This window comes from Mirounga angustirostris, unplaced genomic scaffold (assembly GCF_029215605.1).
Source record: "Mirounga angustirostris isolate CCGP_5_RB_7025 unplaced genomic scaffold, mMirAng1.0.hap1 SCAF_2, whole genome shotgun sequence".
NCBI classification, from domain to species: Eukaryota; Metazoa; Chordata; class Mammalia; order Carnivora; family Phocidae; genus Mirounga; species Mirounga angustirostris.
The window spans coordinates 150243914-150268815 of record NW_026991710.1 but is presented as its reverse complement, the minus strand read 5'-3'; the positions used below and the strand labels follow the sequence as shown (position 1 = coordinate 150268815).

The window sequence follows — 24902 nt, the reverse complement described above, 5'->3', positions numbered from 1 at the left end:
TGCTGACATTGTGGTGATGTTGGCTGTGGTCTCTAGCATCTTCCCCACTTCTGTCATTCTAGGATCCTTTACCCAAGAAAAATCTTGGCTATATTTCTCTCACCTCTAAGGAAGTTTCCCTGAGATTACTGAGAAGAGGCAGTTGGCCTCAGATGCCTGAACCATCACTGTGCCCTGAATTTATAGCCTCTCACCTGAAAATCTGAGTGGGGAAGAACCTCAGACATGTTCTTACATGGGCCGAGAGAGGAACGTGAACTTCCCATGTAATGCCTCCCGTGGCAAAGTGAAGACTAGAACCCAGACCACCAGACCGGTTGTCAGACTCTTTCTGGATGCCAGGCCTCCTGTCCCCAGGGCATAGGGGTCCACCCCACCAGTTTCTGGCAGTTTGCTCAGACCAGATGATCTCTGTGACCTAAACCTCGTCATTCCTCCTCTCTGGACCACTTCTTCCTGCTCTGGGGAAAAAAAGACGATGCGAGCTTAGCCTGCCAGACCCCCTACTGACTCCATGTTCTTATTTTGACCTTCATTGCCCCCCCACTTCCCTCCCTCCTCCCTTTCTTTCTAATTGGCCATCCGGAAGGGGTTGGGGGGAGTTCTTCTGTACTGAGAACCTAGTCACATCACTAATCTGCTGTGTGCTCTCTGCCAGGATGGGAGTGGTGAGCAGCAAAAAGCAGGTGAAGGAGAAGAGTAAGGGCCAGTGGAGTCCTATGAAGGTCAGCACCCAGAGCAAAGATCCCCCACCACTGCCACCCCTGGTGAGTGATGGCTGTTGCCAGATGGAGGGGGGTTGGGGGGAGAAGAGCAGAGAGCACATGCGGCTCTCTGGAGGCTGCTGTTGTTTCCAGCCAGCTCCAGGGCCATCTGTAACTAATTCAGGGCTCTGACAAATCGGCTCCTTGCTGCGGACACCAAACGTGGCACCACCTCATGTTGGTGTGGCAGTTTAGTAGAATGCTTAGCAGTCGGATTGCTGGTGTTTACATCGAACAGCTGTGTGCTTTGAAGCGGGTTACTTAACTCCCCTATGCCTCAGTTTCTGCATCTGCAAAATGGATATAGTGAAAGTGCCTTTCTGATAGGGCTATAACAATATGTGATGTATATACAACCATGCAATTCCGTACGTACTACCCTTAGCATAGGACTGGGCATGGGCAGTCCCCAATAATTCTTAACCAGTTCTCATTTCGCAAGTGCAGCCTTGAAGAGAAAAAGAAATCAAAAAGGTCAGCTTGAGAAGAGGGTGTGGTGGGAAATGGTCTGAGGCATTTAGCAACATCTGCTTCCCCCACCCCTACCCAGAAGCTCCTGGACATCAGTGCCCCCTTCAAGGCACCGCTGTCAGCATTCTAAGGAGCTTACTCTCCAGGGATGAGGAATCCTAAAACTATTCACACCTCCCCAGCAAACCCTCAGGTTCCTGTGGAGCCTGAGATGCAGTTCTGACTTGTTTACAGAGCACGTAGCACCCTTTCACTGAGGTTATTGCATTCCAAAGAGGCATTTTTAGATGATTGTTTGTGACCCTGGCCACCTCTCTTTGGGGCAGTTGAGTCATGCCTGGAACCCGCTCTCTTGCTTTCTACCTCCAGGGGCACATTCAGCTGGTCATCACTTTAGTCCAACAGTGACCTGATGGGTCGTGGGGATTGCTAATCCCATTTCTTAGACAAACGAGGCATTTTATCTGTGTCCCAATTTAGTTCAGGGCTTGGCACAGAACAATGAGATGTTTGTTGAATGAGTGAATGATGGCCGGGGTACACTCAGACTTAGACTTAGTAATTTCCCCAAAGTTACATGCTAGTAAGTTATAGAGCCTGGAATGTTTTTAACTTTATTTTGTTTTAAGATTATTTATTTATTTATTTGAGAGAGAGAGAGAGAGAGAGCACGAGCAGGGGCAAGGGGCAGAGGGAGAGGGAGAAGCAGACTCCCCGCTGAGCAGGGTGTCCAACGCTGGACTCGATCCCAGGACCCTGGGATCATGACCGGAGCCAAAGGCAGACGCTCAACTGACTGAGCCACCCAGGTGCCTCAATGTTTTTACTTTAAAAAAATTACATAATATACTATTATGGGAAAAATTATAAATACTCATTATCCCAATAGCCAGCGATACCCAGAGTTAGCACTTCAGAGCTCCTGCCCCCAGACCCTATTCTCGATGTTATTCTACATCAAAAACTAATGATGTAATGTATGGTGACTAACATAACGTAATAATTTTTAAAAATTGCCTATTCTTGATGTTATTTATATTATGTGTTTATATTTTCAATGGAGCCAGACTGTACATACAATTTGGCAAAATGCTACTTCAAAATTGTGCTCAATAAAGAGGGAAGACAAACAAAGAATATTCATAACACATCCATCAGATTAAAAGATAATGAAATGAACACCCAGCGCAGCCCCTCTGACCTTCAGGAGAAGTGACCATTGTCCCCCCCAAGTCCATCCCTCACCGCAGGTCCCTACCCTGAACGTGTTTATCATTCCTGAGCTTTGCTTTTTTGTATCATCACATGTGTACACTCTTAAAGACTGTTTACTTTAATTTTGCCCGTTATGAACTTTCAATCAATCGAATCAAACAGCATGTATCCTTCTGACGCTTGGTTGTCAGATCTCCGTTATGTCTGTGACCTTCATCAACACTGATGCACGTAGCTAGAGCTCAGGAACTCCCACAGTGGCGTACGTGGCATTTCCTGGCATGACTGTGCCCCAGTTTGCCTATTTTTCTGTCATTAGTCGTAAGGATGACTTCCACCCTTTACAATACTTATGTATTATTGTAATTTTTGCTGGGAGCATTCTCGTACATGTTTCTGGGTACACACATGCAAAAGTTTCTCTACAGGGTATATACCTAGGGATAGATTTGTTGAGTTTTAAGGAAATGTGCTTTTAAAATGATTTTCCCTAAGAACAAATACCCTTTTGCAGCTTCATCATTTAATGGTGGAGCCAGCATTTGAATCCAGGTGATCTGATTTTCCAACCCCCCCCGATTCCATAGCTGCCTCTTACATCGCTGGGGCACCCCCACACCCCCCTCCTCTGACCCCGTATATGGTCCAGGGGTCGTGTGAGATGACATTGATCCCTGAGGAGTTGTGACACCACGTGTACAATTTACCTGTGCAACCTCCTGTTGACAGAGCCGCTCCCTACAAGGCACTCAGCTGACAGGTGCAACAGGTTCCCTGCCCAGCAACGCTGAACTAATGCAGCGTGTGTGTGTGTGCGTGTGCATGTGCGTGTGTGCGTGTGCATGTGCGTGTGTGCGTGCATGTGCGTGTGTGTGTGCATGTGCTTGTGTGTATGTGTGTGTTTCTGCTGCAGGTCCTATTTAACCACCTGGCTCCTGCACCTCCGGACACGTGCCTGGACCAAGGTAAGAAGGGGCTGCTTTTGAAGCTGAGGCTCTACAGGGCATCTGCTCTGGGCCCGGGCTGCGTGCAGGCAGAATAGGGGCCCAGTTGGGAGGAGCTTCCTGGAGAGGACAGGGCAGCCCCTTTAGGGTCAGAGAGGAAGAGGCTGTGGGGGCAGGGGGCTGAACCAGGCACAGTGCGGGGTGTGGCCCAGCTCTGCCCAGGCTTCACCTGCCCCTGCCCATGGGGGCCCCTCCAGGAACCAAGCCCCAGTTCCTGTATCTGAGCCTGGGTGGCTTTCTGGGTTTTGTTTTTCAGAAAAAGGACCTTACAAACTGTAAATGAGACAAAAAGAAAAATATTACAGTAAATACAAACAGCATAAAAACAAACCCAAGTTTTCAAAGATTCTAACTCCCAACCTCAAAGGGCGAGGGCCGATGGGTCTGCATCTTCCCTCCTGCCCTGAGTCTGTTCCGTGTATGGAAGCACCATCTTTCTGCCCACTTCCCCACTTTCAAAAGCTGCCACTGACCTTCTGACTACTCAGGACACCCTCCCTCACCCCCAGTCTCTACTGCCACTCTGGTGGGTAGGACAGTGGGGGATCGCATAATGAGTGATCCTGGCCCTCCTGGGTCAGGGCTTTGGACCTTGGGGTGGGGGGGGTGCTCACAGGATGATAGCTTCCTTCAGAACTGGCTTGCAGGAGCACCAGGAGCTCTGCCAGAGCCTGCGTCCCTCATTCCCCCACCCAGCAAGCACTGAGCAAACAGTACCCAGAGCCAAATACTGGGGAGGCTGCAAAATTGAATAAGACGTGGCTCTTCAACCTGAAAGAGCTCAGAGTCTGTCAAACACCCTAGCAAGATGCTGAAACCAGATGAGCTATCTTACCTGGTGTTTCTCATCCTGCTGGGGATGTGGTTAATTACCACAGGGCTTGTCCATCACTTCCTACAAGGGGGATTCACGGCCCCAGCAAGGAAGCCCTGGGGAAAACAATAAACTAACTGCCTTTGGTGCAATAACTTCAGTCTCAGAACTGGAGGGGGGGGCTGTCATCTATTCCAATCCCCCTTCCCCCCCATGGGGAGGTGACTAGCCATCACACCACACATAGGTGACAAAGCTGAGTCATCTACTCCCAGGTAAGCTGGGTGGTCTCCAAGTGACTTTTCCAATGGCTCTTGGCTCCCCAGAGCTGTTCAGAAAGGCCTTCCTCACTGGCCGTGGCCGTCCAGATGTCTGCTCCCAGGACTAGCAGCAAGTCAGGGGTAGCGCCCGCCAGGCGCACTGTGACAGGGCCTTGGGCACGGTTACAGGTCAAGGTTACGGCGGCCACGTTCCAAGACCACTAGCCCCTTTGGAATAGATGTGAAGGGGCAGCTGGGGAAGGGGAAGAGAAGGGAAGCTCATGTGCCTTCGAGGCAATAAGGAATCAGCCAACACTCGTTCCCAAACTTGGGAGGGCAGCCATCAGCCCAAAGCAGCCAATCTCCCTAGATCTTCGGGCTAGCCACTCCTGGAGAGCGTGGTGCTGGCCAGGCCTTAGAGCTTCGATGTGGAGACCAGAGGGGAAGACAGGATGGGCTTTGTGGGGCAGCCCATCCTTGTTCCCGGCAGCAAGGTCAGGAAGTCCCTCTGCTAGACAGGAGTGTCTTCTGCTGCATCGGCGAGCAAGAAAGCACACCACAGCTTCCCCTCTGTCCCTGCGTCCTCCTGACCTCATGGCAACCAGAGATGGCCCACAGCACAGACTTATCCAGCCCCTGCCCTCACTCTGCTGGGCCTGAGCAGTGCCCATCTCTTTCTTGTTCGCTCTAGAGGAGCATTTCGTGGTGGCCCTGTACGACTACAGCTCGGTGAATGACAGGGACCTGCAGATGCTGAAGGGGGAGAAGCTGCAGATACTGAAGGAGTAAGTTTCTGGAATGCGGCTCTGTGGTCAGAGGCCTCTGTGGCTCCCTATCACAGCAGCATGGCCACCCAGCCATCCAACTCCTCACCTCACCCTACCCCCACCCTCCATGAGTATCTCCTCCATCACTCCACCCCCAGCCCAGTCACTGCCATTTCTTCTTACCTTGACCCAGTCGTCTTCCTTCTATCTACCATTCCAAAGTCTTTCTCACAAGGTGGTTCCCATTCATTATCTCCTGCCCCACTGTCAAAATCCTACTCCTCCTTCAAAACCCACCTTGAACGTCACCTCCTCCATGAAGCCCTCTTGATGGGGACAGCACGTGCCTGGCGGCCCCGCCACATCTTTGTGCATCCCCTTTGCCAGACCAGACCTCGCACAGGATTCTACTCGTGAAATCAACTTTACTTGATTTCCAGTGCTCCCTCTCAGAAACTCCTTCAAAGTCTGCTCTCTCTCAAACATCCGGCTTGTTCTGTGGAGCCCTGAGGTTCTGCTTTTGTTCTTGAAGTTCTGTGATGACCTTGAGCCAAAAGCATGAAAACCCTGACCTTCTGGACATACGTGGGCTGCCCGGCTCCTCCTTTGAGCAACAGCTCTCCTCCTGTCCGGTACCAACTCACTCACTGAACTCTTGATCTGTCCCATTAATCAAGAGGAAGGCTACTCACAGAAGACAGGGGCCCTCTGGGGTGGTCAGGCTGTCTGGACAAACTCTTCCCCTGGAGGCTGCATCATCCCCTTCCTACCTAGACCAGGGGCAGCTTGGGCTGTGAGATGCTCAGCAAGTTAGCACCCCCCTTACTGAGCAACTCGTACACGTGCCCTCTCATCTGCCCTCCGTGACTGCTCTGCCTCAGGGATGCGATCGAGTGGGGGGAGGGCTGTGAGCGGCCCCCCGAGAGAGGCCCACAGGAGCCACTCTGCCATTTTGGTTTTCCCTCCTCCTCCGTAGAGTTGGAGACTGGTGGTTGGCCAGGTCTCTCATCACTGGAAGAGAAGGCTACGTGCCCAGCAACTTTGTGGCCCGAGTGGAGACCTTGGAAGTGGAAAAGTAGGTGGACACACGGAAGGCCCTTCAAAGCAGAGGCACTCTTGCTGCTTCTGCTCGGGGGTCTGCTGGGCAGGGAGGGGTCAGAAGGCTGAAAGCTGAGCCTCTGTGAGCCCAGCGTGGAAGGAACAGGAAAGGGGCACCAACTGGAACTGCGGGGGTGGGCTTATCCACCGTCCCAGACGACCTGGTGCTCAGGGAGCCACCCCTCCGTCCTCACTTCACTCTTCCCGTCTGTGAAATGGAGCTGCCCCTCCCCTGGCTCACTTGGAGGGAAACGTCCCTCCTGGCCCATGGCCTTGCAAGCTAACATCGAGGCCTGGTGATCAGCTCCCTCTCCTCCCATGCCTCCAGTGGGCAGGCCTCAGGGGCGCAGACCTCAGGGGGACTCACAGCATGGTGGCTTCATCCAGAATTGGCCTCCAGAGAGCACTACTCCCCAGCATCCTCATAACCCACTTCCACACAGCACCAGTCACTTATTCCCTCCCACAGCACACGCTGAGCAAACAGAACCCAGACTCTGACTCTGTCCTCATACTGAGAAAGCTGTAAGAATGAGTAGGATGTGGCTTTTCCCCTGAAAGAGCTCAGAGTCTACCAAACTCATGAGCAAAGTGCTGGAACCGGGGTAGTGGCCTCACCTGGTATCCCCCAGCGATGGTCGCCCTTGGAAGGGTTCTCTGTCTGGCACTCCCAGCCCTGTGCCTCTCCCTGGAACAGCATGTGGGGCCATGGGTTCTTACTTCCACACTGACTGGTCCATGTTTGAGAGGAACATGGCGGGAATCTGTGCTCTGAGAGTCACAGTACTTTGTGGAATTCAGACTCCACCTCAAGGAGGGGGGTGCTCTGAGAGAAAGTGGGTGCCTTTTCCCAGGGTAGAATTAACAAAGGGCACCCCAAAAATGTTCTCGGTTCAAGAAAGCAGTAAGTCCATCTGCTGATGGGAAGTGAAAAGAAAAGGGGGCCCAGGGGCCAAAGGGCATTTCATGAATCAAGGTATGAGGAGTGTTGTTAGTTCAGGGTTAACCTGAAAACAGGAAAACGCTATTTTATTTTTTGAGGGGGGCATACAGCTTAGAAGGGAGGTACAGATAAGAATATTCCGAGAAGCATGGCCAGCCTCTGAGGTTTGCCTGCCTTTGCCCTTTTCCAGATGGTTCTTTAGATCAATTAGCCGGAAAGATGCTGAGAGGCAGCTTCTGGCTCCAATCAATAAGGCGGGCTCCTTTCTTATCAGAGAGAGTGAAACCAACAAAGGTAAGCATGGCCCCCAGCACACCCTTCCTGCGCAGGCCCCAAGAAGCCCCCCGAGACTGCTTCTGGGAGGGGAATGCCAGCCAGGGGAACCCTGGTGGCTTCCGGGTCTCCTGTCTCCCTCTCAATTCAGGACCTGCCTGGACAGCCCGTCTAGTGCCCAGTAGCTGAGTATGAGGCTCAGTGAGCTGAGTATGAGGTCTCCACTGGCCAGGTTGGAAATGTACAGGGCGCAGGGAGGAGAGGCGGTTGGAGGGCTGCTCCCGCCCAGGCCACTGTGCATCACCTCTGGATCAACGGGGACACTGAGGCTGGCGGGGTCGGAAGAGGGGGCGCGACCCAGAGCCACATTTTGGAATCAAAGGATTTGGGAGCCAATAGACTCCTTAGAGATCATCTCAGCCAGAGGCAAATTACAGGAGCCTGGAAGGTGACAGAAGTTTGGAGAATGGCCCATAGCTGGATATGAAAGAAGGGGGGTGGCCGTTGTGGAGAACTGGGAGCACTCATGGATTCAAACCCTCTGACTGAGCAAAACATTTCTGCCGCCGCCGCCCGCAGGCCACCGGGCTTTCTCTTTCTCTTTCATTTGATTTTCTCTCCTTCTTTCCTTCTTAAAGTTCCTTTGTTTTGACATATAAAACTTATAAAAGCTGCATAAATTATAAGTGAGGGTATAATCATAGAGTCATAATAGGTAAACACCTGTGCAGCCACAAGAGAACGAACATTCCAGGGCGCCTGGGTGGCTCAGTTGGTTAAGCAACTGCCTTCGGCTCAGGTCATGATCCTGGAGTCCTGGGATCAAGTCCCGCATCGGGCTCCCTGCTCAGCAGGGAGTCTGCTTCTCCCTCTGACCCTCCCCCCTCTCATGTGCTCTCTCTCATTCTCTCTCACTCTCAAATAAATAAATAAAATCTTAAAAAAAAAAAAAAAGAGAGCGAACATTCCAGACGTCCACAGCCCCTCTCACTGCTCACTTGTGCCCCTCTCTGACTCAACCTACCCACCCCCCAGAGAGGTCACCACTATCTCAACATTTAGGGAAATCCTCTTTTCTTTTTTTTTTCTTTGTTTTAAAAATTTTATTTATTTATTTGAGAGCGAGAGAGACAGCAAGAGAGGGAACACAAGCAGGAGGAGTGGCAGAGGGAGAAGCAAACTCCCCGCTGAGCAGGGAGCCCGATGCGGGACTTGATCCCAGGATTCTGGGATCATGATCTGAGCCAAAGGCAGACGCTTAACCGACTGAGCCACCCAGGCACCCCAACTTTTAGGGAAATCCTTCCTTGCCACCCATGTTTTATATATTCTTTTTTTTTTTTTTTAAAGATTTTATTTATTTGACAGAGACACAGCGAGAGAGGGAATACAAGTAGGGGGAATGGGAGAGGGAGAAACAGGCTTCCCACGGAGCAAGGAGCCCAATGCGGGGCTCGATCCCAGGACCCTGGGATCATGACCTGAGCCGAAGGCAGACGCTTAACAACTGAGCCACCCAGGCGCCCCTGTTTTATATATTCTTTAGCTTTATGCAAGTGGAATCATACCATTTTTATTTTTGTATGTCTTGTCCCTCCCACTCGACATTGTTTGTGACATTCTATATTAATCTGGTAGACCTGCTGTAATAAAGTACCAGAAACTGGGGGTCTTCACAGAAATGTACTGTGTCACGGTGCTGGAGGCTGGCAGTCCAAGACTGAGGTGGCGGCAGGGTTGGTTTCTTCTGAGGCTTCTCTCCTTGGCTTGCAGGTGGCCGCCTCCTCCCTGTGTCCTCACCTGGTCTGTCCTCAGTCTGCGTCCTAATCTCCTCTTCTAACAAGGACACCAGTCATATTGGATTAGGCCCCCCCGCCCCCGATGACTTCAGTAGTTACCTCTTTAAAGCTCTCATCTCCAAATAGAGTCAGATTCTGAGGTACTGGAGGTGAGGACTCCAACACAGGAATTTGGGAAGGACACAGTCCAGCCCGTAACAGGTCCCCTCATGTTGTGGGGGAGGACAGTAGTCCATTACTTTCACTGCTGTACAGAACCCAGCATATGAATATTCTGTAAGCTGTTTCTCCTTTCTAATGTTGGGAGACATGGGCTATTTCCAGCTTGGGGCTGTTATGAACATGCTGCTCTAAACCTTATTATATATGGTACATATTTGCCATCTTTGGGATGCTGAGCCAATATCCCCATTTGAAAGGTGAGGAAACTGAGTCCCTAAGGGAGGAAGTGACTCCCGTGAGGCCAACAGTGAACAGGGGTCGGAGGGTCAGAGCCCACATCATCTAAGAGGCTGCACAAGCTCTACCGTGTGTCCAGCTAGTGTGTCGTGGGCTGGTGGAAGGGAATTTCCCAAGCAATGTGAAGAAAGCCTTTGTTCAACAGGACATGGCCCATAAAGACTTCTTACATCCTGTGGCCAATTTTTAACTGGAGAGGAGGTGGCGACCATGACATCAGAGGAGGAAGGGCAGAGACGGTGGCTGGGCTGCAAGTTGGTTCCCTGTGGTTGGGGCAATGAGAGGAGACAGAGGTTCTGCTTAGTGGGAGCCCCCCGCCGGCCTTGTCCCTCAGCTCCATCACGGCTTGAGAACTGCAGTGAGTAGAAGCACTAGAACAGCAAAAGTGGGACAAAGAGAGCTGCTCATTACACCCTGGGAGGCTCAGGGGAGATCCCGACGCCTCCCTGCCCTTCAAAGGGTCAGGGTCAGGGTCAGGTAGAGGAGTAGGAGGGGTGCATTGGGAAGTTGGGTGCTCTGTACAGAATTTCTGGAAATGCACCAGTGGATGAATTAAATCTATCTATCTATCTATCTATCTATGTATATATATATATACACATATATATATATGTATATGGATATTGGTATATATATGTATATGGATATATATATATATATGGATATTGCCATATTGCTACTATTCCATTTTAACGGCAAAGCACCTATGACCAAGAAATGATATGGGAATCACTGGAGGTGACGTACTTGTTTTGTTTTTATAGAATATTTCAAACATGTACAGAAGTAGAGAGAATAGTATCATGGAACCCCTTGTACCCAACACTCCGCTTTGACGATGATCGCTCAGCCAATCTTGTTTCCTGTGTATCCCCACCCCTACTATGTTGACGCAAGTCCCAGAATCATGTGATTTCCCCCTGCACATAATGTCTTAGTCATTGTCTATTGCTAAGGTGCCCTCTGGAGAGAAAGGGACCCCCAACCTGAGGATGGAGGAAGGGGTTCTCTAAAGGTGGGGCTACCCCTCCTGTCCTTGCCCACCCTGGGGAAGCTAGTCCACGCTGGAAATTGGCCAGGTGGAGCCAGGGCTGCAGGACTGCTCCAGCATCACCAAGCCCACACACATGTATACACACATAGACACCTATGCACACGTGCTCCTCACAACTCCGAAGCAAGTGCCCTCCATCCGCATCTGCAAACCACAGCCAGCAGATGTAAGGCAGGGAAGGAACGCTGCCCTCAGAAGCAGGGGAAATGAATTCTCACCCCGTGTTGCCTCCAGGACGTCACTTAGCCTCTCAAGCCTCCCTTTATTGGTATCTGTGTGAGAACCAATTAGTTTCCCAGTCCTAAAGCAGACAGTTCTGCGGGTTTTAAATCTCAATCTCTGGGAGCCCTGAACCTGCAGCTGATAGGATTTGGAGGTCTCCTTTAAGAAGAATATTAAACTGTGAAAAGAAATGGGGGACAGGCCCTTGGATGAGCCCCTGCAAGCGGGAGGCCCTAAATCATGAGCTCCCGTAGCAGCATCGTGGGGAGGAGAGGAGGGTCTCCCAGGCTTCTTATGATGCCTCCTACACAGGGTACAGTTGGAAAACAAAAAAAAAGGAGGGGAGGGGGAAGAAAGGCCGTCTTCCTCACTACCGGGGTGGTGTGAGGTTGAATGAACCCACTAAAGCCACTCTCCGGTTTCTAGATACTGGGACACGGTTGCGCTTAACCGGGGCGAGGTGGGGGAGACAGTTTGCAGCGTGCAGGGTGGAGCTGGGGTCGCGGGCGTGGGATGGGCCTAGCGACGGCAAGGTGCACACACTTCTTGCATCGTTTTGCAAGTAGGTGATGAGAGGCACAATAGCTAAGGGAGATGAGAGGGAAAGGTGGTTTGCGATGGAGACAAACGGCACCTCGGAAAAACCAGGCGTGGGCACCCAGATGAAGAGGCGTCCGAGCCTGACACCTAGCGGGGGAGCGTGGTATTATCGCTTACCGCAAATGCGTCCTCAGGGCCTGCCGCTAACCAGCCGGGTGACCCAGAGCAAGGGCCGTTCACCTTCCTGGCCTCAGTTTCCTCATCTTCTAATTAAGAGTGGCGGGCGTGGTACGCAGAGATCTGGACAGAGGCATTTTATAAAAACATCAAATTTGTGGAAAGACTTTTCTCCGGTGGAAACTCTTGCCTCCTAAATTGCTCTTAACCTTTAGCTTCTGCTACCTACACCTTGTCTGCAGGCAGACAGTGATATACATGACAAGGTGCGTAGATGTGTATGAATTTGGGAAATAAGTTATTCTGTTCTCCTCCATGGACATGAGTGCTTAAATTTGGGATTTGCTATTCTTGTGGGGGCAGGGCAGCCTTTTCAGTTAGAATGAATGGGTGAATGAATCCATGAATCAATCAATCCTCTAGTTCCTCCAATAACTCTACATTTCTCAATAGTCCATGGCAAAGGGGGTCCCCGAATGACCAGGTCCCCAAGTGGGGGACAGCATGTTTGCTACGAGAACATCCTGCCCCTGCTCCAGAGTTCCGGGATTCCCTGGCTGAACTTTGGGAGAAACATCAAGGTCTGAGTTGGGTGGAGAGGAATAGGGAAGGCTTTCTGGAGGGTTGAGGTTGAGATGAAAGAGAGGTAACTTATGGTGGAAAGGGTCAAAATGGGGAGCAGAATTTGGGGAGGCTTTGAAATGAAGCCCAAATCCCAATCCTGATTTTCCCTTTGTACACCTTGTGTTTTTATTACTCCTGTAGGTGCCTTTTCCTTGACTGTGAAGGATGTGACCACCCAGGGGGAGATGATCAAACACTACAAGATCCGCTCCCTGGATGAAGGGGGCTATTACATCTCCCCCCGCATCACCTTCCCTACTCTCCAGGCTTTGGTGCAACATTATTCTCGTAAGAGCGGAGGATGTGTTGGGGGGTGGGGGGGGGGGGAGGAGCCCTTGGATCTATCACTAAGACCTCAAGATCATGTGACTCACCGGTGCCATCTTGTGGGGGGATTATCCCAAGGCTGGGCAAATATCAACATAATGATTCAAAGTTTATGTTTTTAGTCCCTTCTACTGGCTCACTCAGCATGTGACCACTTGGAGAATAACAAGGATTTTCAGTCTTAGAGAGAGCAGGTCAATGGACAGCATGCCTTGCTTTATACAAAATGAATACAAATGGCAGAGAGTGTGTGTGGTATATGTGTACCCGGGCATACGTGTACTTGGACATGGGAGTGTGGTCGGCAAAAACGAGAAGGGGACACCGCTGGGAAGGATATGGTTCCCAAGGGAGAGCTGTGATCCGGTTGCTCTGGTAATCTCCAGCCCCAACTCTTCTTCCCTAATGCAGAGAAAGGGGATGGTTTATGCCAGAGGCTGACCCACCCTTGTGTGAGCCTGGTTCCTCAAAACCCCTGGGCCCAGGATGAATGGGAAATCCCCCGGCAGTCTCTCAAGCTGGTCAGGAAACTCGGGTCTGGGCAGTTTGGCGAAGTCTGGATGGGTGAGTACATGGCGGCCAGGAGCCTTTCTCTCCCTGCCCTGCGTCCTGAAGCACAGAAGGCTCGGGATATGCACAGTGCGTTGTGCTTCCCTGGAGAGCTTATTCGGGAGAAGGGCCAGAGGCGATGGTACCCATTTTAACCAACTGAGCCACCCAGGCGCCCTGATGGTACCCATTTTACAGATGAGGTAATGAAGGCAAGCCTAGAACATTGAAGTGACTTGCCCTCACTTGTTAGGACACCACGGTGGTGCAGTAGGAGTAGACTCCAGCTCTCCCAACACCTTAGTTGGTTCCCTCCCTCACTCTTCACCACCCAGGGCTAGCCTGCCATGGACTGGTGTGTGAACTTGAACATCTGGCTAACTCCTCTTAGCTTTGGTTTGCCAGATGAAATGACCTGTTAAACATGGTCAGCAGTGACCCGGGAGCTCTAGGACTCTAATAATAGACCAAGCCCCTGCTTGTAGAGGGGTGACTAGCCAAGTCATTTAACTCCCAGGTCCCTGTATGTGTAGCTGACGACCACTCTCCTGCTCACCAAGGGCACTATCAGACTATAAAAGGCAGTGCTCTATTTTATCCCTGGAATGGTCCAAATCTCTGGGGCATGATATCAAGGCCGGATCCTGCTGCATCCCCAAACCCTCCAGCACCCGGGACTGATGCCCGAAGCACCTGTAGCAGGAGCCCTGCGTAGGTCCTTGCGAAGCTCCCCTGAGAAGGGCGAGTCCAATTATGATTTATCTTTTACCTTTCATGTGGGTGGGGGACTTGATGGAGGGAGGGGAGAATGTGGAGGTACAGTGGGAAAGGAGCATTGCAGGGCACAGAAAGGAGGGAAGGAGGTCTGCAAGCCACCTCTGCCTCCAAGTGTTGCCACGGGCTGGGATGCTCATTTCCAGACTGAAGCTATCATGTGGTAGAAAAGACTCATGTCAGGAAAGGGGGCAGGCTATAGAGAGGACAGAAGGGACACAACATAGACCCGGTGCAGGGGTGAGGAGGTAAAATGGCCCCCCTCCAGGCAAGGAAGTTCCTCAACTTCCTGAGGCTCCAGACGAGCACAGGGGGCTGAGACAGGCTGGCATCCTGCAAGGGAGGCCAGCTCATCTGTTACCTGCAGGAGCTGTACATTTGAGCCCAGAGCTCCTTCTTGGGGGCGCGGGGGCCAGCTCTGGCCTCAGTCCTCCACCTATAGAATAAGGATGGCTTCTGCAAGCTGATGTACACTGTAGTGAAGAGATCACCTTCCGCAGCGTCTGGGTCTTCTGAATGGCTTCTGTATTCTCTCCCCGACCCGGGCTCAGGTTATTACAAGAACAACGTGAAAGTGGCCATCAAGACCTTAAAGGAGGGAACCATGTCTCCGGAGGCCTTCCTGGCAGAGGCCAACCTGATGAAAACTCTCCAGCATGAGAGGCTCGTTCGTCTCTATGCCGTGGTCACCAAGGAACCCATTTACATCGTGACAGAGTACATGGCCAGAGGTGGTGCCCTGTGTGGGGTTGCATCGTCAGACAGGGGCAGGGAGGGGCGGGGTCCAGGCTTGGGGGGCCCAGAAGACTGAGGCTGATCTGCTGCAGTGGGTCTGCCGGTCAGGGGACCTCCATGGGGGAATCACTGGGCCATGGGCTGCATCAATTAGCCAACGTCTTATAGATCTAAGGTATTCCACGTGCTGGGGGGCAGGCAGGAAGGATGGTGAGAAACAAGATGGGTCCATGGTTCTTACAGAGCTGTGTCCCCCATTCAGACACACTTCAGGCAACGTTTTTGGAGGGCATCTCCTGTGCCCAGAACTGTTGGATGCCCACTAGGGAGGGCAGAGCATTGCCAAGAGTGGTCGACTGGGCGTCCAGAGATGGGTTCTGGTCCCAGTTCTGCCACTCACTAGCCGTGGACCTCTGACAACCATAACTGACAGCATGGGTGAAAAGAGAGGTCAGGGGCGCCTGGGTGGCTCAGTCGTTAAGCGTCTGCCTTCGGCTCAGGTCATGATCCCAGGGTCCTGGGATCGAGTCCCACATCGGGCTTCCCGCTCTGTGGGAAGCCTGCTTCTCCCTCTCCCACTCCCCCTGCTTGTGTTCCTGCTCTTGCTATGTCTCTCTCTGTTAAATAAATAAAATCTTTAAAAAAAAAAAAAAAGAAAAGAAAAGAGAGGTCAGGCCAGCTGGCTGTGGAGGTCCACGGGGGCGGGGGAGGAGGGGCAAGGTCTCATGGGGCAGTGGGCCGGAAGTCAGCCTGTGACCTCCTTCCCACCCCCCCGTGACTCTGATTGCCCACTCCTTCCTGTAGGATCCTAACCTGCCATGTTAACCTAGCTCCTTAGAAATCATCTTGAAGGGGCCCCCCATTGAGCTGGGAGCACAGTAGCTCCCCTACTCACCTCAGCCCCACCTCAGGTGACCATCCCTCCCAGCCCTTAGATGCCATGGTGGAGCTGCATTTGTCCCCGGCACCAAACCCCAGGAGGCAGATCTCTCCATTCTGGCATTTTCTTGCACCCTTGGTCCTCAGAGGCAGAATCTCTGCCAACAAAGGGTGAAGGGGACAAGAAGACCCTTTGGAACGTCATGCCAGGAATAGGCACTAAACTTATGGTCAGAAGAGCAGGGTCTGCTCCTGGCTCCCTGGCTGGGTGGCTCTGAACGTGGCTGGAACAGACCTTCCTCTGAGCAGCTGGGAGCACAGTACCTGCCTCCTGGGATGCTCGGACGCCCGAGACTAGAATTTCTGTAAAGCAGAAAGCGCTCTGCAGCTGTGGGGAGTTTTAGTCTCTGTGTGCAAGAGATCTGACAGGGTGCCCCATGCTTCCTGACGCCAGGTGGGGAGCGGCCCCCACTTGGGAGAGACGGGCACAGCCAGGCTTGGATCATTTTGCAGAAGAGCAGATGCAACTTCTCTTTCCTTAGGATGCTTACTGGATTTCCTGAAGACGGATGAAGGTAGCAGATTGTCCCTCCCCAGACTGATCGACATGTCAGCCCAGGTTTGTGAGCTATCAAGTACGGCGGAGCCCCAGAGTAATGACCCCAGGGGCCCTCTCCTCTGTGCCCTGTGGCTTCACGAAATTGGCTATTCAGAGGTTGTATCCATTCAGTTTAGGTTGGGCTGGGAAGGACAGAAACCCCAAAGTAATAATGGTTTAAATTTGTAAACATCCAGAGGTGGTCTGTGTGGGGGCAGGTAGGTGGGTCTTTCCCTCAAAGACACAGGGACCCACATTTCTTGCACCTGCTGGGCACTTAGCATGTCATCTTCTTGCCCAAGATGTCTGCTCACACTTTACCATCTTGTCCTCTTCTCAACTGGCAGGAAGAAATAAGAGAGAAGAAAGCCCACCTTCTTCCCTCTAGAGACATGTCACTGAAGTCACCTACTATCCTTGCTTTAACATTTCTCCCCCCCCCCGCCCCCCCAACCATGTCACCTGGCCAAACCTAGCCCACAAGGGAGGTTAGGAAATGTAGTCTTTATTCTGGGCCGTCGGGATGGAATGAGGTGAGTCCTAGTACTCAGGAAGAGAGGGAGAACGGACGGTGTGGGAAACCCAGAGAGTTCACTTGAATTCCATGCAACAGTGTAGACAGGTGTTCTGTTGTGACCACCTTTCTGCCTCAGATTGTGCCCAGAAATGCCTTCTCTAGCAGGTGAATCGCAATCCAGACTTCATGAGGTGAAGAGCGAAATGGAGAGGGGGGATCGTTCCTCCCCGGGGATGTTAGCTGAGGGTTCTAACTGGCAGGAAAACACATCTGGTGGCCCTGAGTGTGTGTGTCTGTTAGGACTGGGACTCTCAGCAGAAAAGCTCTGGTCTGTGGTCAGCCGGTGAGGCAGAGAAAGGCACACACATCCGCCTGCGGAGAGGAAACCTCCCCCTCAGCCCACACCACCCCATCCCCACCTTGGCTGGTATTATCTGTCATTAGTATCCGTGCAGGAACTGATGTCACGATGCCCTTTTTCCACTGAGGTAAGTGCATATGGGTTTGAGCAGGCTGCTGAGTGGTCTCGGAAAATTAACGCTGGTAACCAGTTTCAAACCACGTAACGGTGATAAGCGTGTCCACCCCTTCTTTCTTTCTTTCTTTGCCTTTTCTCACTCTCCTCTGTTTCTTTCTGCATCCCTGGGGAAATCGGGTCCCCCAGGGGCAAAGGATGTGAAAAGCCACCGGCATTTACACCTAGACGTAGCCAAGAATCTAAGGGTTAGGAAACCAGAAAATCAGAACCTTCCAAGTGAACAGCTTCTAAACCACATTCTAATCATGCGAGGGTCTCACCATGCACACGTGTGGACACACACGCAGTACCCTTCTGGGCGCTCCCTTTCCTGCTTTGCAGGATGAGATGCAAATCTCCCCTACAACCATAACCCGTGTGCCCTACTTTGCAGCCCCACAGCAGCCCCCAAATGTCTTGTCACACCCGTGAGCCCTCGCTCAGGCTGCCCTCTCCGTCCAGAACGCCTGGGCAAAATCCTGGCATTTCATCCGGCAAAATCCTCATCAACCTTCAAGACCCAAGATAAATTCAATTCAAATTTCCCTGGATGGGAAAGTGGCAGAGAGCACTTAGTACACGAGTTTCTGTTAGAATTGTGCGTGGTGTAGTCCTCTTGAAAGCACGTCGGAGTCCCTCGCAACTTTTCTTTTTTTCTTTTTGGTGGTATTTCTAGAACTGCTCAGTACATATTTGTTAATGGGAGGAGTACTAGTAAATGCTATCCAGATCCAAGATATTTGGTATTCAGCTTTCTGGTCCCCACAGTAGCATACCAATAAATGTATATTGTTGCAATGATTTAGCAAAGGAATAACTAAATGACTAAGTGAATGGACTCATGAATAAACCAGTGCAGATGGACACATACGGAGAAGTGGGATGAATTTCAGTGCTGCCCTTTTGCCATTGCTGGTCTGAGGAGGTACATTAGCATTCTATTCTCTGCCTCGATTTCTGCATCCATCAACCGGGAGTGCCGTGAATAAAGCCCGGTGCTGGCGATCAGACAGAAACAGAAACGGCCTCTGGGCCACAGGGATTCTGCGCCTGCCCTCTGAGTGCCTGCCTTAGGCAGCGCTGGGTCAGGCCCTTGGCCTCCCATGTGGTATAACGCCCACTTCAACTCCGCACCCTGGAGACCCCTTTCTTCATGTTGCAGGTCAGGACAGGGACCCCTTCGGGAGCTTAAGCAGCTCCAATCCAAGGCTCCCTGCTCCAGAACAGTGCTTCCGACTGGGCGAGAGTTAAAATCCTTCCCTTCCCTCCTTCCCTGCCCTCCTCTTCCCCTGCCCCTTGAGAGACCTTCTTCTCCTGCTTTCATTCTGCTGCCTTCCTCCCGGGCACACACTTGGAAGGAGACAGGGGTGGGTGAGGAGGGGTTCAGGCAGCTCTGGCCCTGACACCAGCATCTCTGCTTTTCTGGGCTCTTCGAGGGCTGGGGTGCATGGCTTATTCAGCTGAGGAGCAGTGGAAGCTGGTTTTCCTCTCTACTCAGGAACCTGCTCCTTCCCCAGCAGCACCCTCCACCCGCTATGCACCTGCCAACAAACACGAGCATAAACACAAACACAGACCCCCAAGTGTTCCTGCCCTTTCCGGGCTGTGAGGGGGTGAAGCCTGGCCCCCCAGATAGGTGGGCAGCATCCTTCCTCTCCTCACTGGGGCTGTGCAGGGAACGCTGGGTAGGTTCCATCCTTGCTTGGAGGTCCCTACACTGTCCTTCACTGTGTGGCCTCTTCCCTCAGATTGCCGAAGGAATGGCGTATATTGAGCAAATGAATTCAATCCACCGCGACCTGAGGGCAGCCAACATCTTGGTGTCTGAGACCTTGTGCTGTAAGATTGCTGATTTCGGCTTGGCCCGCATCATTGACAGTGAATACACCGCCCAAGAAGGTGAGCGGAGACCTTGGGCCTTACCTTCTCCAACTCCTCAAACCCCCTTGGACTTCTCCTTGCTGGTCCAGAGCAGAGCCCTGTGTGAAGAGATCTGAGAGCTTTGTGGTTTTCCCAATTCTGGCCTTACTCCCAGGTAGACCAGCATTTCCCTAAAGGTGCTCTGCAGAGTACTAGTGCCCAATGAGGAATGGCTTTGTGATGGAGTAGGTTTGGAGATGCTGCATAGTCTGTTCAGGCCCCCTTTGGAGATTCCTGGTGCACGCCAACATATTAAAGGCACTGAGAAGTCCTGCAGCAAAGAAACAGTGTACATTTGCTTCACCTGGTCTCTCCCAAACTAATTTGAGCCCAAGGTACTTTTTCTACTTAGCTTCTATTAGCCTCCCACGGAACTAGGGTTTCACAGAACACACTTTGGAAAACACTTTTCTGAAGCATGAGCAGCAAAAGCTTATACCCGAATTAGGATTTCCACAGAGCACTCTGCTTTCCTGTGTTGGTATAACTGAGGTAAAAAAAAATCCTCTTCACGAGAGGATTTGAAATGGCAAATACATGTCTCAAGTAAGCTAGCCAGCAATATTAGCTGAGCATATTAATCAGTTGGTACAGGAGAAGGATCCGTGGGGCTTGTGCCCTGAGGAAAGTTCAGGCTGGCTGGGGAGATCAAGAAAGCAGGGCAAGGAAGGAGGTAATCCAGTGCTGAGCTGTATGCCGTCTACTCTGAATGCTGACCAGGGCTGCAGGCATCCACGGGGCTTCATGGGACAGCGGCATTGGAATTCCCTCCTCACTGTGACCCTAGATGGTCCATGAGTCCTATGTCATCATTTCTATCTTGCAGGTAGGGATTAACTGAGACAGGGACAAGTTAAGGTGACTTGCTCAAGCCATGGATTCCTGTTGTTAAACACGTGAGGTGGAACATGACCCTTCTGTCCCAGGTGGAAACACATGTGGGTTGCCCTGTGAAGCCCACTGAGCCAAGACCCAAACAGGGTGACAGAGGTTGTGTCTTGTTCTGTGGACCCCCAGTGTCTAAACCTGCCTGCTCCCATGCCCTAGTGGGTCTCAGTGGGTCTCTGGGAGCATCTCTGTTGTGTAGAGTGGTCCAAGCCCTGCAAAAGGGGGGAGGGACTGGTGCATAGGGACAGGCAGTCATGGCCTCACAACGCTGCTCTTGGCTTTTCTCACAGGAGCCAAGTTCCCCATCAAGTGGACTGCCCCAGAGGCCATCCATTTTGGGGTGTTCACCATCAAAGCAGACGTGTGGTCATTTGGAATCCTCCTGATGGAAATCGTCACTTATGGGCGTGTACCCTACCCAGGTAGGTGGCTAGATGGGCTCCCTGCCTTCCAGAAATGGCTGTGATGACAGATAGCCCATCCTTGGTGCCTGGGGCTGTCCACATCCATGCCAGAATGGGGTCCCCGCAGTCAGAACAGAGACCCGTGTATGCCACTCTGGGGACAGAGGCTCCGCCCCCTTCCTCAACATTGCTTTTGGCAACAGGGCTGTGCCCCCTTCATTCAGCAGAGGTCAATAAACCCCCAAACCAGGAATTAAGTGGAGGTCAGTGTCTGAACTCAAGTTTACTCCAAACTGGTTTGTTCTCACTTGAGGACAGGTTGTCTCTCCCTTGGCCTTCCACCTGGGGTGTACTCTGGGAAGCCCTATCCTGACTGTGCAGTTTCCCAGCCCCCCGGCCCAGCCCCCGAAGGGCTTGGGCAGCTCAGCAGCCTGCAGCGAGCGGTGTCCCTCCGCTGGCTGGTGCGTCTTCACGGAGCACCTGCCCAGTGAGGGACGGGCTTCAGCTGTGTGCCCATTGCCGATAAGCAAGACAGGGTCCCACACACGGAGGAACTGCCCCACACTAAGGAGACCATCCCCAGCCTCAGGGATGTTTCTCTGGCACAGCCAGGCAGCGCAGTGACCTGCGAGGGAGGAGGCTGCGGTCTGTGCCTCACGGGCCCCGGCCGCCCCTCAGCCGCGCTCTGCGTCCCCTCGGCCTGCAGGAATGAGCAACCCCGAGGTCATCCGCAGCGTGGAGCGTGGCTACCGCATGCCGCGCCCCGACTCGTGCCCGCCCGAGCTGTACCACGGTGTCATTGCTGAGTGCTGGCGGAACCGGCCGGAGGAGCGGCCCACCTTCGAGTTCCTGCAGTCGGTGCTCGAGGACTTCCACACAGCCACCGAGCAGCAGTACGAGCTGCAACCCTAGGCCCTGGTGCAGGGACATGGGTCTGGCACCCTTGGCGCCCGGGGATGGCTCGCACTCGTGGCCCAACCTGTAACGGACCAGGCATGTTCACCTCGCAGCTTTTATTCCAGCCCCAGCCAGCCTGGAAAGGCACGGAGGAATTGATACGCCCATTTCTCAGATGAGGAAAGTAGAGGTAGAGGCGGCCTGAGAGGTCGCTCACACAGCATGGACTCCGGACATCCAATTGCAGCCCCACCCTTCTCTGGCTGTGTGACCTTGGGTGAGTCAGTTGTCCTCTCTGTTCCTCCTCTGTCTCATTGGTACAGTGGGGAAGAACCATAATAGTACCTACCTCGTATGTTCCTCAAGAGGATTATATTAGTTAACCCAGTAAGATGTTCAGAATAGCGCCTGGCACACTGTTAAATGTTTGGCATCCTGTAAGACTCCCCTGTGCTGGCGCCAAAAGCGAGAAGAGAAGTCGGCTACCGGTGGCTGGGAGTCCCGCTGCTCTGACCTGCGCCGTCGCACCCCTTTCTGCTAGCCCAGAAGCCGGACTGGGTCCTCCGAGACCTCCGCCCAGAGAAGCGTCCACCTGCCCTCATCTTGATTGCGCTCCAACACGCTGGGGACTTTTCCGTAATAAAGTCACGAGATGTCGTTACTGGTGACAAGCCTGGACCTCGCTACGTGACACAGGTGGTTTGCATGAGTGGCACAGCAAGGGACTCGCGGATCGGTGGAAGCCGAGACTCCCACCCCGAGGACCATGCCGCAGACCGAACGGTCATTGCCTTTTAAAAGGGGAGGCTTGAGCAGGGCCAGCAGGTGGCGCCCTCACCTCAGAAATCCTTGGGTTCCAGGTCTGAGTCGGGGACTCTGCTCAGCAAAACGCCCAAACTGTCCGTGGGAGCCGTGCTTGTTGGGGGTGCGTGCACAGGGGAACAAGTGCCCTGGGCTCCCAGTCTTGCGACCATGCTCATCAACGATGTGTGGACAATGATGAGATGGTAACGCCAAAAAAACGTTCAGGCCTTTGCACTGTTCAGGAGGCTCGCTATTTGTCACAGGTTTTTTTGTTTGTTTTATTTATAATAGATTTATTATAATAGATTATTATCAAATAGATTTATTATAATAGATTTTTCTGAGCATTTAGGTTTACAAAAAACAAGCGGAAAGTACAAAGAATGTCCATTTACCCCCACCCCCACCCCTCAATTTCCCCTTTTATTAGCATCTTGCAATAGTGTGGTACATTTGTTACAATTGATGAGCCAAACTGACACATTATTGTTAGCTAAAGCATGTAGTTTACCTTAGGCTTCGCTCTTTGTGTTATGTTGTATAGGTTTGGACAAATATATAATGACTTGCCTCCAGCATTACACTATCATACAGAAGAGTTTTGATGCCCTAAAGATCCCTTGTACTTCAATTCATCCCTCCTCCCCTCCCTTTGAACCCCTGGCCATCAACGTGCCATGTTTTGACTCCTTTGATCCTGGTAACCCAAGGAGGCAGGAATATTACAATGCTGTGTACAGAGGAAGAAAGACAGGCACAAAGAGTTTGGGTAGTATTCCTAAGTCACACTGCTCATTAATGGGGGGCTGGGGATGTGGACCCAAGCACAGCTGCTAGACTGTGGAGGCAGAGTAATGGCGGGGAGCTGCTGGGCTGGGAGAAGCTCACAGCGGGGGCTGCCTCTGCAGGGGAACAGGAGTGACTGGGCAAAGAAAAATACATGTCCGTACAGTCCTTGTGATTTCCAGGGCACATTCCCATACTATCTATAGATTCACAGACAGCTCTGGGAAGGCATCACCATTGTTATTATCCCTCTACTCCTTTCCATACAAGAAGTAAATGGCAGAGACTCCACATCACAAAGCTTGTCCAGAGGCTCTCAGCGGGCCAGGGCTGGACCCCAGATTTGAACCCATTCTTTGCCGCCAGCCCCTTGCCATAAACAACTATGTAGGCGAGCAGGACACTCTCACGAGCAGGGGGTGCTGGCCCAGGTCAGGCAGGCTCACCGAGCAAGTCTCAGGTGGAGCCGTGTGTGTGTGTGTGTGTGTGTGTGTGTGTGTGTGTGTGTAGCGGGCAACGTGGTCAGATTGGGGCTTGGACAGATCTCCCCTAGGCAGTCCAGGGTTCAGGCGGTAGAGGGCTCTAGGGACAGGGAACCCTGTCCTCGGGGCAGTGAGGGTCCCCAGAGAATTGCCTCTGCCCTCCCCAGGAACCTAGGGCTCTTCGGGGGAAGTGGCTGCTGAGTCTTTCAGAAAAAAATTTGCAGCTCAGCCTCCCCCACTCTGGAGGAGGTCTAGTGCCTACAACCCATCTCCCCAGAATCTCTGTGGATTGGGGCTGTCAAGCCCAGACCCTGGGATGAGGGGGCATGGCTGGAGGGAACTAAGCTGGAATTCAGGGCACCAGAGAGTGGACAGCCCCTGTAGAGGGGAGGGCACCAGACAGAGACAGATCTGAGCCCATAGGGCCCACAGAGGAGCAGGGCGCTGAGAGGACCTAAGGATGCCTTTGGAGGTAGGACTGGAAGGAGCTCGTGTAAGCAGGATAAGAAATGAGTCCCTCTTTCCCGCTTAACAGCCTGGACCTACGGCCTGGCACCACCTCCCTGCCTCTCATGGCCCCCGTGAACTGGTTTCCAGCCACTTGGGCCCCAGCTGTCCACGAGCTGCAAGGCCTGGGGCTGGCTCGTCACCTCCCTGGACCCCACTGCCTTCCCATAAAGATGAAGGGGGCGGGGGCGTCTCCCAGTGCTTTGTAACTGCACTGTTTCTAAAAATCACTTCAGCTCCTTGTTTTGAAAGACAGGTTTCTTGGGGTGCCTAGGTGGCTCAATTGGTTAAGCGCCCGACTCTTGGTTTCAGCTTAGGTCATGATCTCATGGGTTATTGGATCCAGCCCTGTGTTGGGCTCCATGCTCAGCAGGGAGCCTGCTTGAGATTCTCTCCCCCTGCCCCCCTCCCACGTGCTCTCTCTCTCCCGCTCTCAAATCAATAAATCCTTGAAAAGATAAATAAAAGACAGGTTTCTAGTCTCTCTCTGAGATTCTGATCCAGCAGGTCGAAGGTAGGATCTGGAAACCCCATCTTTCCTATAGTTTCAACCCTGGCTACAGTTCAAATGATGGCGCGTGGACGTTGGGCCATGACAGGGAGGTGGGCACATCTACAAATACCAGTGCCAGGACTCCAGGTGGGGCCCGACCATCGGCACATTTTAGATGTCCCCAGCTGGTACTAGAGTTCAGCCAGGATTGGGAACCACGGGGCTGGGCTGCGTGGGGTCTGGAAGTACCTCTCCCAGGAGGGCAGGTTGCAACGCACCTGGGGTTCCAAGTCTGATGCTCAGGTCCTGCACTTGCAGGACGAGCTCATGTCTGTGGCTTT

General features: G+C 52.5%; 1 protein-coding gene across 1 annotated transcript; it reads left to right on the top strand.

Moving 5' to 3' along the window:
* The first annotated feature begins 654 nt into the window (after positions 1–654).
* BLK (BLK proto-oncogene, Src family tyrosine kinase) lies at positions 655–21504 on the top strand. Its single transcript, XM_045879341.2, has 12 exons — positions 655–767; positions 3364–3415; positions 5220–5313; positions 6272–6370; positions 7527–7630; positions 12626–12772; positions 13223–13375; positions 14686–14865; positions 16291–16367; positions 19129–19279; positions 20479–20610; positions 21299–21504. Exons 1-12 carry the CDS (start codon positions 660–662, stop codon positions 21502–21504), a joined length of 1503 nt encoding a protein of 500 aa, XP_045735297.1. The 5' UTR covers positions 655–659.
* Positions 21505–24902: the final 3398 nt, after the last annotated feature.